General features: G+C 54.5%; 1 protein-coding gene across 1 annotated transcript; it reads left to right on the top strand.

The window, feature by feature from the left end:
• Positions 1 to 5,947: 5,947 nt before the first annotated feature.
• On the top strand, positions 5,948 to 12,563 carry TGOLN2 (trans-golgi network protein 2). The gene is made up of 4 exons (XM_075117429.1): positions 5,948 to 6,095; positions 6,426 to 7,741; positions 8,387 to 8,470; positions 9,392 to 12,563. The coding sequence occupies exons 1-4, from the start codon at positions 6,035 to 6,037 to the stop codon at positions 9,395 to 9,397; spliced, it is 1,467 nt and encodes a 488-aa protein (XP_074973530.1). The 5' UTR covers positions 5,948 to 6,034; the 3' UTR covers positions 9,398 to 12,563.
• Positions 12,564 to 13,320: the final 757 nt, after the last annotated feature.

The raw sequence follows: 13,320 nt of genomic DNA, 5'->3' as shown, positions 1-13,320 counted from the left end.
GAAGCCACGGGGGAGGTCATTTTAGCAAGCTGGAGCAGCAGCAGGTGTCCATCTGCAGGTAGAGGGGAAAAGGGCGCGTCTTGGTGTCTGGTCCTTAAGGAAGGCGGAGTCCGCAGATGTGCGAGGCAAGCGCGTGCCGCGGGGTGGTGCTGGCACCTGGAGCCCCAGCGGATGGCACCTGGATTCGAGGATTCCTGTTTCACGTTGGAGCCGGGCAGAACTACCAGAACAGTACGGCCGAGCGATGCCCCCAGCTATGGGCGCCGGCAAGAGCACCGTCTCGAGCCCTTGCGCAAGCACCAGGGACGCATTCGCAGCAAACACTGGCTCCCGTAACCTTGTGAAAGCTCCGGATGACTTCTGCAGAGACGGTGCCTCCAGCAGGCGCAGAGCTTCTCCCATCCAGCTGAGGATCGTCTTCCGGACTGGAAGCGACAGCTTGAATTCACGGCCCAGAGCATCCCAGGTGGGTGGTGGCTCCCAAATCACTGCTCCGAGGGGTCCTGGCTAGCTGAGAGCCTCAAGCAGTGAGAGGAGCCTGCAGCAGACCCAGCTCCTGCACACAAGCTTCGTGGTGGCCACCATCAAAGCCTCCGAGCACGAGAAAGTGCCCGGAGTATCTTTATTCGCTGTCACATCCAAGACAGCCCCGAACTCGGTAGGTGTTTCCCTTCCACACAGAAAATGGTTTAAAGTTCTCGCTTTCCAAGAACAAATTTGTAACTGCTGGGACAGGGCATGATTCCTCTGCCACAGCACCCCGGAGGACCAGCCGCGATGCTTTAATTAATGGCATCCTGACAGCGTGTCGCGCAGTTGTGCGAGGGCCGGGACCGAGAGGATTAGAGTGTCGCCGAAAACGTGCGTGGCCTTCGTTTGAAAAGAGGCAAGACGTAGCTTTTTTTAGAAAGGCTGTTCCAAGAAACTGGTTTTCTGCGAGGAACGTCTGGATCGCATGCAGCCTCGCTCTCCCCAACACCGGGAGCAGGCTGCAGACAAACAACTTCTTGAATTAGATTTCATGGGAAATTAAAGGCATGAAGAGACCTGTCACAAGAATTAAAGTCTGAACCGGAGCCAGACAGCTTCAAACAGATGTTGGGCTTCAGCAGGAGAATATTTCTTTGTTTTACTCGGCATTTTCCCATACAGAAAAGGAACATCTGTTCCAGTGCTTTCGCAGTGCTCCTAAACCGAGATAGGCTTGGATTATCCCCTGCTAGAAGAGAAGCAACTGGCCACTAAAGCCCTCTTGGCTTCTCCTGGAGAAGTGGGCAAGACCAGTTACGTGTTGCTCCGGCCTGAAACGAACACGGTGAAGCTCTTAGTTGAGCCAGGTGGATCGTGGCATCTATGTATCCGTCATGCTTGCGGCGACGTGGCTGGACGAAGATGCGGCACTCGGCTGGTTATCAACAGAAAACTGAGTCCTGGGCAGGGCTTTCTTTGTCCTCTGGGAGGTGCTTCAAAAAGAGGAGTCTGGGGTTTGTCTTCGTTGCAGAAAAACCTGAATATCCGGTGCGTTTGGGCTGTTGTGGCAAGGAGGTGCGGTAGCCCCTCTCCTCCTTTTTGGACAAGTTTTAGACTACATTTCTCATGATGTTTAACTTATCCTCAGACCTGGGAGCTGAAATTGAGCCAGGCAGCCCAGGATGCAGAGGAGAGCTGTGCCTGGAGGTCCTGGGGAGCTCTCTAGCTGTATTTCCCAGTTAACGAGAATTCACTTTTCAAACTTGCAACAAACAACCAGTTTTGCTGCCAGAGAGTCTGATTTTTCCTTCGGTCCCCTGAGAAAATGAGGCGCCTGGCACCGCACACTCCCTGGCCCTGCTTTGTAGATGCTTTTTTTTCACAGGGTGCGTCCCAGCCACGTCCAATGAAGGGGAGAAGGCCAGGGAGGGACTGAAATGGTGTCCCACGGAGAGTCGGCAGCAGAAGGAAGGGATGGCGTGGTGTAAAGAGCAGGGGGAGGTGGGACGGCCAGATTCTGCCTTAGCTGAGAGGCACGAAACAGCTGGGATGGGGGCCGTCGTGCCAACCACGGGGTCCCCGTTGCTCTCCCAGCTGCGGCGCGATGCTGGTGTTCGCATGCACAGGTCAAGACGGTACGAACACCGCGTGGGGCTAAGCCACAGCTGCGTGGAGACGGGGCGAGGGGGACCTGCTCGTTCGGGGCTTGCCGTCACCTCCAACGGTGGAAGTCCACATAGGGAGAGCCGAGAAGCGGCAGGAGGTACGGCCAGGCGGGAGAGCTGGGAGCCGCCGGGTGAATGATGAAGCCGGAATTGGGAAATAGGCATTCACCGTGGTTGCCCCCCGTTCCCAGAGTGAAACGGCGCTCAGGGAGCGCCTGGTGTCTCCCGGCTGGGACTCCTCGCGGTGCGCAACGACGGCAGAGCTGCGCTGGGGGCAGCCGGGGAGCTGGGCTGTGCCGCGGCTGATAGGCAGCACCGGGAGCGGCCTGGGGAGAGGGGACGACGCGCCTGCGAGCCCATCCCTGGCCAGAAACGTCATGTCCAGTACGAGGAGGTTTAGAAGCTCGATTGAAGGGCGCCATTTCTGTGGCGAGCCCAGCCCTAAACTCGCCGCAGCTACTGTGGGGGTTTTATTGCCAGGAGCCGGCGAGCATCTCATTAAAAGCTTGTCAAGAGCAAACTTCTGGGCAAGCTCGCTCTGGTGCTCAGGCAGCATCTGGGAGCCAGCTCGGTGCTTTGCCCACTGTTTTTTGTAAGCAGGGTTACTTCTGTCACCTCCGCCTGCTTGCTTAATTGCAGCCATCTTGATCAAACGGCCCCCAGCCCCCTCTCCCTCGGCAGCTCCGGCTATTCACTAATTGAAATGCCTAATGAGGTCCCAGGGGTCTCCTGCAGAGATGGAGCTAATTAGGGGGTCTGCCACGAAGCCGGCGAGCGGCAGCAAATGAAACTAAGGTTTCCTCGAACCTGCTTTTTTTTGCGAGGGGCCGGGGGGAGGGCGCACCAGATGTCCTGTTTCCCCGCTCCACACCGGGGTAAGGCTGGCGCTCCGCGGACTCCAGCTCCTGCCAAAGCAGCTGGTGCAGAGGCAGTGGCTACACTTAATACATTTTAATTAGCATCATTAAATTCTTCCATTTGCTAATTGTTTCTCCTTTTGATCCTTTATCTTGACCAGATTAGCCCTCAGGGGAAAGGGATGGGATGGGGGATGCAGACACTTGACACGGTGTCTCTATTATCTCCAAGCCCGGGGCTGTCACCAGGCCTTGGGACGCCGTGCTAAAACACCCCGCCTGGTGCTAAACTAAAGACCACATTTGCGTGTCCGGACTGTTCTTGGCCGCTGTGGCTATTCCCAGAAAAAGTCGTCCCTAAAAAGTCGTGTCCCACAAGGATTTATGAGAAGCGGCGGTCTAGGAAACCAACCAAAACCTCGCCTAAGTTTGAATGTAAAGGAGTTGATTTTCAGGCAATAAAGGACCAGCAGCTGCCGTCATGTTGGGAAGCAGCTGGGCGGGACTGAAAGAGCATTTCCTCCTTCTGCTTTCCAGTGGACAGAGATGATAATCCTCAATCCTCCTTTTCCTCCTACCAGTCTACATCCGCGTCACCGCGCTGAAGCCAGAAGAAACTTCCTTGTCGTCCGCGTCAACGGCAGCTTCCCGTTCCTCGGGCCGCGCGGAGGTTGGGTGAGGTCGCTGGTCCTGTTTATCACGTTTTAGCCAAGAAAACTGTTGAAGGAAAGCGAGCCTGGTGCGAGCCACCAGGCGCTGAGCTGATGTCAGCCTCGTACTCGGTATTTTGGGCAGAATTCTGTTCCCAGATGCATTGTTGTAAATCCAGAGGAACTTGGCCTCCGTTCAGTTACTCTTGACTTCCAGGGGTGTGAGTGAAAGCCGAACTGGCTGGGCATGAGAAATAGCCTCGCTCGTCTGTTTTAAATCTCAACAAAAGCATTGGGCCAACTGTTCTTCTGTCTCCTTAGAAAGGCAGGCGTGGGTAGAACCGAGCTGCTAGGATTATTGGCATGTATTGAACTGAATAGAGGATTGGGGAAAAAAAAAAAAAACACAAAACAGAAGAAAACTCAACCACATAATCCATCATGCTCTGAGGCCAAGTCAGGATTATTCCCCAAAGTATTATTGCTGCGCGGGACTCATTTCCTTTGCCTATTGAATGACGTTGTGATATTTTTCTGTGTTTTAGCGTTAAACGGACTGACTGGAACAGCTAACGAATTCGTGATGTTATTGCGGTTCCTTCCAGGGACACATGAGGCTTCGCTGCTTGTCATTCACAACTCGGCGCTGCGGGGCGCCACGTTAGGGGTGGGACAGCCCTGGGGACACCCAGCAGCGGCGGGGAGCGTGCGTGGGCTGGAGCGGTTGTGTACCAAGGAAGTTTATCCTGGTCAGAGATGAAAGCAAATCCATTGATCTAAAAGGAAAGAGGTGAGGTGACGGATTATCATAGAATCCTTAAGGTTGGAAAAGATCTCTAGGATCACCAAGTCCAACCCCAAACCGACCACTACTGTGTCTCCTAAACCATGTCCCCAAGTGCCACAGCTGCACGGTGTTTGAACCCCCCCAGGGACGGTGACTCCCCCACCTCTCTGGGCAGCCTGTGCCAGGGCCTGACCGCTCTGGCAGGGAAGACAATTTCCCTTATCTCCAACCTAAACCTCCCCTGACGCAGCTTGAGGCCGTTCCCTCTCGTCCTGTCACCGGTGACTTGGGAGAAGAGGATTGTTACCAATAAGCCAAATTACAGAGGATTAATGGCATAATTCATGCACCCAGGAAACGGATAGTGACGGTTTGGGAAGGACAGGTGGGGAAAAAGCTGGAAATAACTCTTTATGAAGAATGATGTATCCCCATGCCGATGTCCCTGAACAGAGGGAGACACTGTGCGAGGTTGCTGGGTTGCAGCAACGAACACGAGGGCGGCCCAGGAAGAACATCTGGAGCTCTTTGTCTTACCAGGATCCCCCAAGAGCCACAGCTCAGCAGCCTCAGATGGAAAAGGAGCATGGCAGGAGCCAAACCCTCCGAGAAAGTCATGGACGGTGGGTGGGGACAACTTTTGGACACAGCAGGTGATGAACGGCCAGAAGACAATGGCAGACGACATCAATCGCAGCTGGAGGACACCTCGACTCGCTGCTGTGGGGGTCGCGGTACATGGACCTGAGGACACCAACTCCACCTGCGGAGCTCAGCAGCCGCCTTCAGATGCCCACATCTGCCCCACCGGGGCAGAGGGCTTGGGACTGGAGGGTCTTTCTGCGTTTCGGTTTTGTCTGCATCCGGCGCAGGCCGTTTGCTGTTCCCGGCGGCAGAGCGGGGCGCGGGCGATGCGTAGGGTTGTCAGTAGGACGCGACAAAATCCTCACGCTCGTTCCGCTGACCGAGCCGCGGGGTCGTCCTGTTTTGGGCAGCATCTGTGGAGGGGTGGCATGCCTGGGGAAAGGCCGGAGGAGAAGGAGAACACGACCTCGGGGGGCGGGTGGACATGGAGCCTGGAGAAGGGAGACACGACCGCCTTCAGGAGGTAAATTAGGATAATTAGTAGGTAAATCATCTACAGAGGAAGGGGTTTCTCGGTGACCACAGACAGCCAAAACATGATTTTTTTTTTTGCTGCTGGACAGTTAAGCCCCGCCCCTAATTTGCATAAACCCAACCCAATTTGAGCAATAAGCCATGCTGCATAAGCCACACCCCAATTCTCCACAAGCCCCGCCCCACCTCCCAGAAGCCCCGCCCCAGAACCCCGCCCCCGAGTCTCAATAAGTCCCGCCTCGGTCTTAGCAAGTCCCTCCCCAAACCCGCTACACTCCAATAGGCCCCGCCCCTTCTCCTTAAACCCCGCCCCACCCTCCTCTAGCCCCTCCCCTTGCCTCACACCCTCCCCAGCCCCGCGCGGCCGTTCCCGCCCGCCGCCTCCCCGCTCTCGCGAGATTTCCTCCCGGAAGTATCGCCCGCCGTGCCGGAAGCGGAAGCGGGCGGGCCGGCGGGAGGTGGAGCGGCCGTTCCTCTCGGGTCGCCATGCAGCTGCGGCTGCTCCTGCTCCTCTGCGCGCTCTGCGCCGCCGCCGCCCGGGCCGAGGGTGAGGGGCCGGGGGGACGGGCGGGGACCGGGGCGGGGGCGCCTGGGGGAGGGGGAGCAGTGGAGCCGGGGCAGCGCTTGGCGTCGGGCCGGGCCGGGGCTGACCCGAGCGGTGGGTTCGGGGGGGGCTTTTGTGCCGCTGGGCCCCTCCGGGGCGGGGGCTCCGTCGGGGGCCGCCGGGTTTGTCACCCCTTTGGTCCGCCCGGTGGCCGTCCCCTTCCCCTGCTGGCCGCGGCGGGGCTGCGCTGGCCGGGGGCTGCCCAGGCAGCCGGGGCTGCTGACACCGGCCGGGGAGGCAGGCGGTGACTGTGACCTTTGTGCTTGCCGACAGCTCAGGAGCAGAGCCCGGGACAGCCAGACGCTCAGGGGTCCAGCCAGTCGGGGCCACCTAATGACTCAGAAAACAAAGGGAACGAGCACTCGGATACGTCCAGAAAGAAGGAAGAGGAGCAATCTGAATCGAACTCCAAATTGAACACAACCAACACAAAAGAGGCAAAGGATGAGGCCCAGAAGACCATGGGTGGGTCTGGCCCCAGCAGCGACGAGGACAAAGGCCAAGGCAGTGACACAAGTTACAAAAACGGCAAACAAGGTGGCAGTGCCAGTAGCGGGTCGGGTAGCCAGAGCAGCAACTCCACTAGTTCGGGTAGCAACAACCAGAATGGGAGCAACGGCAGCAGTGGCCAGAACGGGGACAACGGCGGCCAGAATGGGAGCAGCAACGACCAGAACCAGGGCAATGGCCACGGCAGCCAGAACGGGAGTAACGGCGGCAGTGACCACCAGAACGGGCAGAGTGGCAGTGGTGTCCAGAATGGGGGCAGCAGCAACAGCAGCCAGAGTGGGGGCACCGGCAGCGACCACCAGAACGGGAGTAACGGCAGCAACAACCAGAACAGCAGCGACAAGAACAAGGACGGCAACAGCCAGGACCAGGGCAGCACCAACACAAACCAGGACAACAAGAAGAACACGGAGAACCAGAACGAGAGTGACAAGAACAAGGACGGCAACAACCAGGACAGTCACAACAACAGCCAGGACCAGGGCAGCACCAACACAAACCAGGACAACAAGAAGAACACGGAGAACCAGAACGAGAGCGACAAGAACAAGGATGGCAACAACCAGGACAGTCACAACAACAGCCAGGACCAGGGCAGCACCAACACAAACCAGGACAACAAGAAGAACACGGAGAACCAGAACGAGAGCGACAAGAACAAGGACGGCAACAACCAGGACAGTCACAACAACAGCCAGGACCAGGGCAGCACCAACACAAACCAGGACAACAAGAACACGGAGAACCAGAACGAGAGCGACAAGAGCACAGGCAATAACGGTGATAACCAGCCCAACAACCAGGGTAATCAGGGGGACTCACCGAGAGATAAAAGCATGTCACCACAATCACCTTCCTTCACTGAGGACAATAGCTCTCTAGACAATGAACAAAGCCCCAGAGAAAAAGAGGATGGAGCTGAAGAAAGCAGCAACGGCTCCTCCTTTGATAAGGAGAGAGAGAAGAGCATTCCTTCTTCCCCTAGGGACCAGTCGGAGAGCAGCCACTTCTTTGCCTACCTGGTGACCACAGCTATTATTGTTGCTGTCTTGTACGTTGCGTATCACAACAAACGCAAGGTGAGTGGCTGTGCTCCTTACCCAGGCTCCCGACGTCTCCCCTTTCCTCGCGCCCGGGGTTTTGCTTCTCACCAGAACCTCCTGCTTGCTGCACGATGTGGGTTTGGCTAACGTTAGTGTGAGCCTTCGTCCCAACAGCTTTGGGAGGAGTGGGGGGGTGTCGTAACTAGGAAAAGGGCCGGATCTCCGTGGGAATCGGGTGGCCTCGACTCTAGTGGTTATTTTCAGCTGAGAGAGATGGAAAGGAAAAGATATACGAAGTTACCCTGTGTTTTCTTGCTGACAGTGAGTTTTCTACAGCAGGTTGCAGCAGGCTTGTCCGTAAATAGTCTTGCATGGAGGGGGATGCAGCTCAGATGACATAACTGTCTTTTTTTCCCCTATTTCTGAGGTAGGAGAAAGAAAACAAATTCTTGTTTTCTGCATGTTAGGCAAACCTCATTATTGCCTGCTTTTGATCTTAGCTGGGTTTATATGTTGGCATTTATTTGTTTCAAGTGCTTTTTTCAAATGAAGTATGGTCACTAGAAGGCGGTGAGAGAAGCTGGTCTTTGGCCCGTTAGAAAGCGCTTGAGGTCAAAGTGAGAAAAAGCTTATTTAGTCGCTATCGACCTGCTCACCTTGTCTCTGCTTCTCTCTCCAAAGATCATTGCTTTTGCTCTGGAAGGGAAAAGATCAAAAAGTGGTCGACGGCCGAAATCTGGTGATTATCAGAGACTGGATCAAAAGGTAAGAGCTACCCAGAAGGGGTGCTGCCTCGCCCCAGAGCTGGGCAGGCTGGGAGATGGTCGCGGTGCCTGGTGTGTGTTGTAAATGTGATATATGGGCCTTTCTTGTTAGAAACGGTCACAAAGGCCCTACTTGGTTGGTGTGGGAAAGCAGATTTTTTAGCAAAACTCCCGCTCTTGGTCTGGAAACAGGGCTTGGCCAGAAAATGGAAGGGATATGCTGAGAAACAGTGGCAGAGCAGAAGTTTGAGAGTCTTGAGCTCATGTCCTTAGGAGTCAATGACTCAAATGGCTTTTTCAGAGAAGTTCTTAGCAGGGGAAGGGCAATTCACGGAGAATTCCCGCTCTTCCCCTCGAAACTTTCTTCACCTGTTGTCCTTGAGGCCAGGTATGTCTGTAGTTACTTTCTGCAATGGGAAGAGGAGGAGACAAGGAAAGAAAGATTTTGAAAGCTGAAAGAGTTAAGCTGCAACTTAGCCTTTCAGAAGGCCATCAGCGTTTGGGGGACTGCAGCAATGGCCACTTTCAAACGCTGTTAGGGATTTTGCCTATAAAACTCGGGGCAGTGTTGTCCTCGGCTTGGTGTCAGCTCTGCAACGCTGCTGGGCGTGGAAGCTCAGTTCTCTCCCTTCCCGAGCTGCAGCTGTGCCTGGCTGGGGAAGGCGTCTGAGTGTCACTGAGATGATTTGCCTGCTTGAGCCTCCCCATTTGGTCTCACCAGTATTTTGGGGATTTGTTTCCCTTGCCAGGATTTCCCTGACTTGCCCCTGAGGCACCGAAAAGCAGGCAGTTAGAAAGAGCTTGGGGTTTATTTGAAAGCTCATCAGAGACCCTTAGCCTGCTCAAACCCCGATGCTTTGTTAGAGTAGAAAAGCAACGCGGAGCTTTCAGGTCGTTTAAACCTTTCTTTTTGCCTTTCCAGATCTAAATTCCTCCTCGGATGTTCAGTGGAATAGTGACGGCCAGCAATGAAAATGCAGGAACACTGGGACGCCCACCAACTCCCCTGCTGCAGTGCCCTGAGTTGTAGCTGCGCTGCTGCGTCCAGATTTCAGACGAAGGGGAAATGCTTTTCATTTTGCACCTGCACCTTGGTAACGTTAAACCTCTCACTTCCTCAGATCGACTTTCTCCTTTTCCAGCTGCCTGAAGATGAACTCGTTTTCCGCTTGGGTGTCTGGCTTCTAGCCTGCAGCCCAGGAAAAGCCAGTCCCCAGCACTTGAGAGAACTTTTGTCTCTAAATGAAATGGAATTTGCCATCTACTGTACTGACGTCTCCTCTTGCGGGGGGAAAACAAAAAATCTGCCTGTGAAATGAGCCATTTGACTCTTCCCCTTCCGGAGTCATAGAGCTGCCTTTGTAACCAGCACAGTCTTGCTTGAGACACAGACATTCTCCTCTTCTGTCTGTTGTATCTGGACGCTAAAGTTCGGAGCGTGACTGATTGCACTAGCGTGGAAATGATCCGCCAAGGACTCTGATTTGATTTGATTATTTTCTCTCTCTGTGATGAAGACAATGTTAGAGTGTGATGATCTAGATTCTCTCTTTCGTGCACATCTTTGGATGGAGCAGGGGGTGTTTTGTGGCCCTCGGGTTGTAGCTTCAACTTCCTCACCTGCATCTTGTGCACCACACGGGTCTTCTCCCTCGCAGTCCCCAGAGCCCAGATGTTTGCACTAAGGGTGACAGTTGTGGTTTGATGCTGTGAAGGAGGGCAGGTCAGGCTTAGAAAGCTTTGTGCCAAATTGCTGCGGTGTAGTTAGAGCAGGCTTTGCTGTGGAAGATTACTTTCCTACCCCTTGTAAAATGTAGTTAATCGGTGACATAAAACACACTGTAATCCCGAAGCGTCTGGCAAAAGTGAAACTTGTGGTTGCTCGAACCTCGTCCTCGGAAACGCAGCACCGAGGCCCTGGCGCGTTTGGCTGCTCTGAATGAGCCTCCGTCGGTTGTCGAGCTCGCTGCAAGCCAGCGCTCGAGAAGCGCCGGGCTCTCGCCTGCCCGAGAGGCGAGGTGTCTGCTCGCCCGCCGTGTTGCGCAAGCCTTGGCCGCGCCTGCCGAGCGGCTCTCGCCTGGGGAAACCGTTGCAGCCTGCGGCGCGGGCGCTGCCTTCTCTGCCTGTGAGTCACCACGCGTCACCTTCACCCCGAGGTTGCTTCCAGAGCAGGTGACTGACGTATGAAAGGGCTTATTCCCACTCCTCCGTGGCTCTGCCGGCCCTGGCTTTGAGGAGTTTTATGTTGCTGAATGTACACTTAACCAACCGCTTGCCACTGAGCTGGTCGCTGCAGTATTACTGCGGAGCACTTAAACTAGGGCCTGGGGCAGCCTGGGTGTCTTTGAGGCTGCAAAACACGTTGATTTATGAGTTACAGCTGTGAGGTTGTTTTTATTTTTGTAGTTCTACTCCACAGATTTTTGTTTGAGACAGGACATTTCTGAAGAGGGCGTGAAGTGCCTGCCCAGCTTGTGCTTTTGTTTTTTTCCAATATGGGCAGAAAAAAATTGGTTTGAGGCAGAGAGAGCTCTTCGCGCGGGTACCCGTGTACGCCCGAAGCTCGCGCCAGCCGTACGTGAGTCACCCTCTCCACGCACTGGCCGGCTGCGCAGGAAGAGTCCCAGTCCGGGTTAACTTCCCTCCAGCTGGCTGCGAAAGCTACTTGTGGGACGAGGCCAGCCTTTTTCTGGCCTTCCCGAGGTTGTGAACAATTGATCTGCCCTGTGCTTGCTAAAGATAGTCACGCTTGACGCGGGCAAAGACGTTTCCTTGTCTGGGCAGGAAAGCTACAGCTGTATTTTCTTTTTTCAGTGGCTCATTCCCAGTGTAAGAGGGGCAAAGGGGTTTGACCCTCTCTTAAAAGAAAAATCCTCCTTTTTTTGTTTTCATTGGCTCTTAGCAAGCACAAAGAGCAGGAGAAAGTCCCTCTTGGCTTTAAATAGCTTTCAAGGTTTCACAAGGTTTTCTGATGTTAGAAGTACTTGCAGAAGCTATTTTGGAGAAGGGGAGTGTGAGGTGGAGGGAAGGGAAAGGAAAACAAGTCTGGGAACATAACCCTAGGGGGAAATGTGCCTTCTGAAAAGGGTGGGAGCTCCTGCAACAAGACTCTACTGTTTCAGAGATCCCGTAGGATAAGTCTGAGGCTCGCTGTTGTGCAGCTGATTTATGGGCAGGATGTGGGCTGGGAGGTGGTGGCTTTTGTCTAATGATGGGGGGGGGGGGGAGGGGATAAAAACCAACATATTCCAACATGTGAAATACCATGTGCTTCTGAGCTGCTCGTTCCTGAAGTTTTTTGAGTGCCTGCGCGCTCTTTTCCTGCTATGTCCTATTTTTTTTTTTTTAATGGAAAAATAATTTACAAAGGGCTTTTTTCATCATCTGCTTGCTTCTCTATCCCGCGAGCTTTTTCAGATGCCTTTCAGCCCTCTGTCGTTCCGAGTCAGGTTGGGAATCCCACCCCCCTCACCAGCAGGTAGCTATTAGGAGCGAGCCGGAGCGAGGGAGCTCTTCGCCGAGCAGGACTGTTGTACCTCAAACGCGACCATCAGGCTGCACCGAGCACGAGCTCCTCGTCAGGTTAGCGAGGGCGTCCCTCGCGGCTCGGCGGGAGCTGCTCGGCGCCCGGGAAGCGCAGGGTTTGGGGAGAGGCCGAGCTCATGCCGGGCTAAACGGGGGAGACTCCCCCGTAAACCTCCTCCCGCGCAGCAGTTCCCGAGGGCAGCGTGTTTCTGGCACCAGCGCTGTAACTGTCCGAGCTGCCCGAAACCTCTGGCAGTGACTCTCGGGTTGTTGGTTTTTGTGGTGTTTAAATTTATGCGGTGTGTTTCGAACGGGTCGAGGTGCGCGTGACCTCTTCCCTTTGGACACAGCGTGCTTTCGAACGGACGGTATCTGTCAGGGCGTCGGGGGTTTTTTGCCAAATGTTACTACTTTCAGGCCAGCTGCCTCACCATTTTGAATCAGCAAATTGTTTGTTTTGTGCTGCAGTGAAACGCAACTTGCTTTGAAGGATCAGAATTTTTATATTTCTTTGTATTTTTTTTTTCTGTGTGGTGAAGCCAATAAGCAGATTTAAGGAAAATAAATAAGGAGTTTTCACCTCTTTTTTTGTGCACGTTCTCTTCAGGGTCTCCTTTGAAACCTGGCAACAACGGGGCAGGTTAGTTCCTCTTTGCGCGAAGAAAAAAGAAATGGTTTTAACAAAGCCAGTGCTCTTTGAGTGAGTGGGTTGCGTTCAGAGCTTTGTGAGCTCCATTTGCACCTGCAAACTTGGCCCTGGCGTGACGAGCGAACACCGCAGCAGCCGGAAGGAGCCGAGACAGGTTTCAGCCGAGAGCGGATCCGAGAAGTTTCCAGTCTGCTTCGTGATCGCCCTGTGTCAGCAGCCTCGGTGCCTCGCGCGCGCGCGGTAGCGAGCGGGGTTATTTAGGACCCGACCTTAAGATAGAGTTTAAACTGCTTTTAACAGAGCTTAGTTGTGGATCTCTCCTGTTGTATTTCTCCTTTCACCCACAGGGAGGCTCTGAGGAGGATGCAGCCCGGATCCCAGCACAGCCTGTTGTCTCCCCTGAGCAGCAGAGACTGGGAGAGACTGGAAAAGAGAGCCTGGTGGTGCCACTTGTGTTCTCTCTCGGCAAGAGCAGCCTGCGTGGGCTGCTGCTGCCCAACCGGCCGTGGAAAGGGGAAGAGAGGGTGCCACGATCAACAGCAGATGATGAGGGCGATTCTGGGCAGCGTTTACTGCTGCTTTCTGCAGAAAATGGAATAAACTTTCTCCTTTCCCCCACTTTTTCCCTAAAAGGAGAAAATCCACCCTCCTGCCCTCTCCTCCAACTTGGCTGGGCA

Source organism: Phalacrocorax aristotelis, chromosome 24 (assembly GCF_949628215.1).
Source record: "Phalacrocorax aristotelis chromosome 24, bGulAri2.1, whole genome shotgun sequence".
Classification (NCBI taxonomy): domain Eukaryota; kingdom Metazoa; phylum Chordata; class Aves; order Suliformes; family Phalacrocoracidae; genus Phalacrocorax; species Phalacrocorax aristotelis.
This window is presented reverse-complemented; position numbering and strand designations above follow the sequence as displayed.

Excerpts from the sequence above, each read along its gene's own strand:
- TGOLN2 (XM_075117429.1), top strand. The coding sequence starts at position 6,035 with ATGCAGCTGCGGCTGCTCCTGCTCCTCTGCGCGCTCTGCGCCGCCGCC. Across the intron at positions 6,096-6,425 it reads CGCCGCCGCCCGGGCCGAGG|CTCAGGAGCAGAGCCCGGGA; the intron begins GTGAGGGGCCGG and ends GCTTGCCGACAG. Across the intron at positions 7,742-8,386 it reads CGTATCACAACAAACGCAAG|ATCATTGCTTTTGCTCTGGA; the intron begins GTGAGTGGCTGT and ends CTCTCTCCAAAG.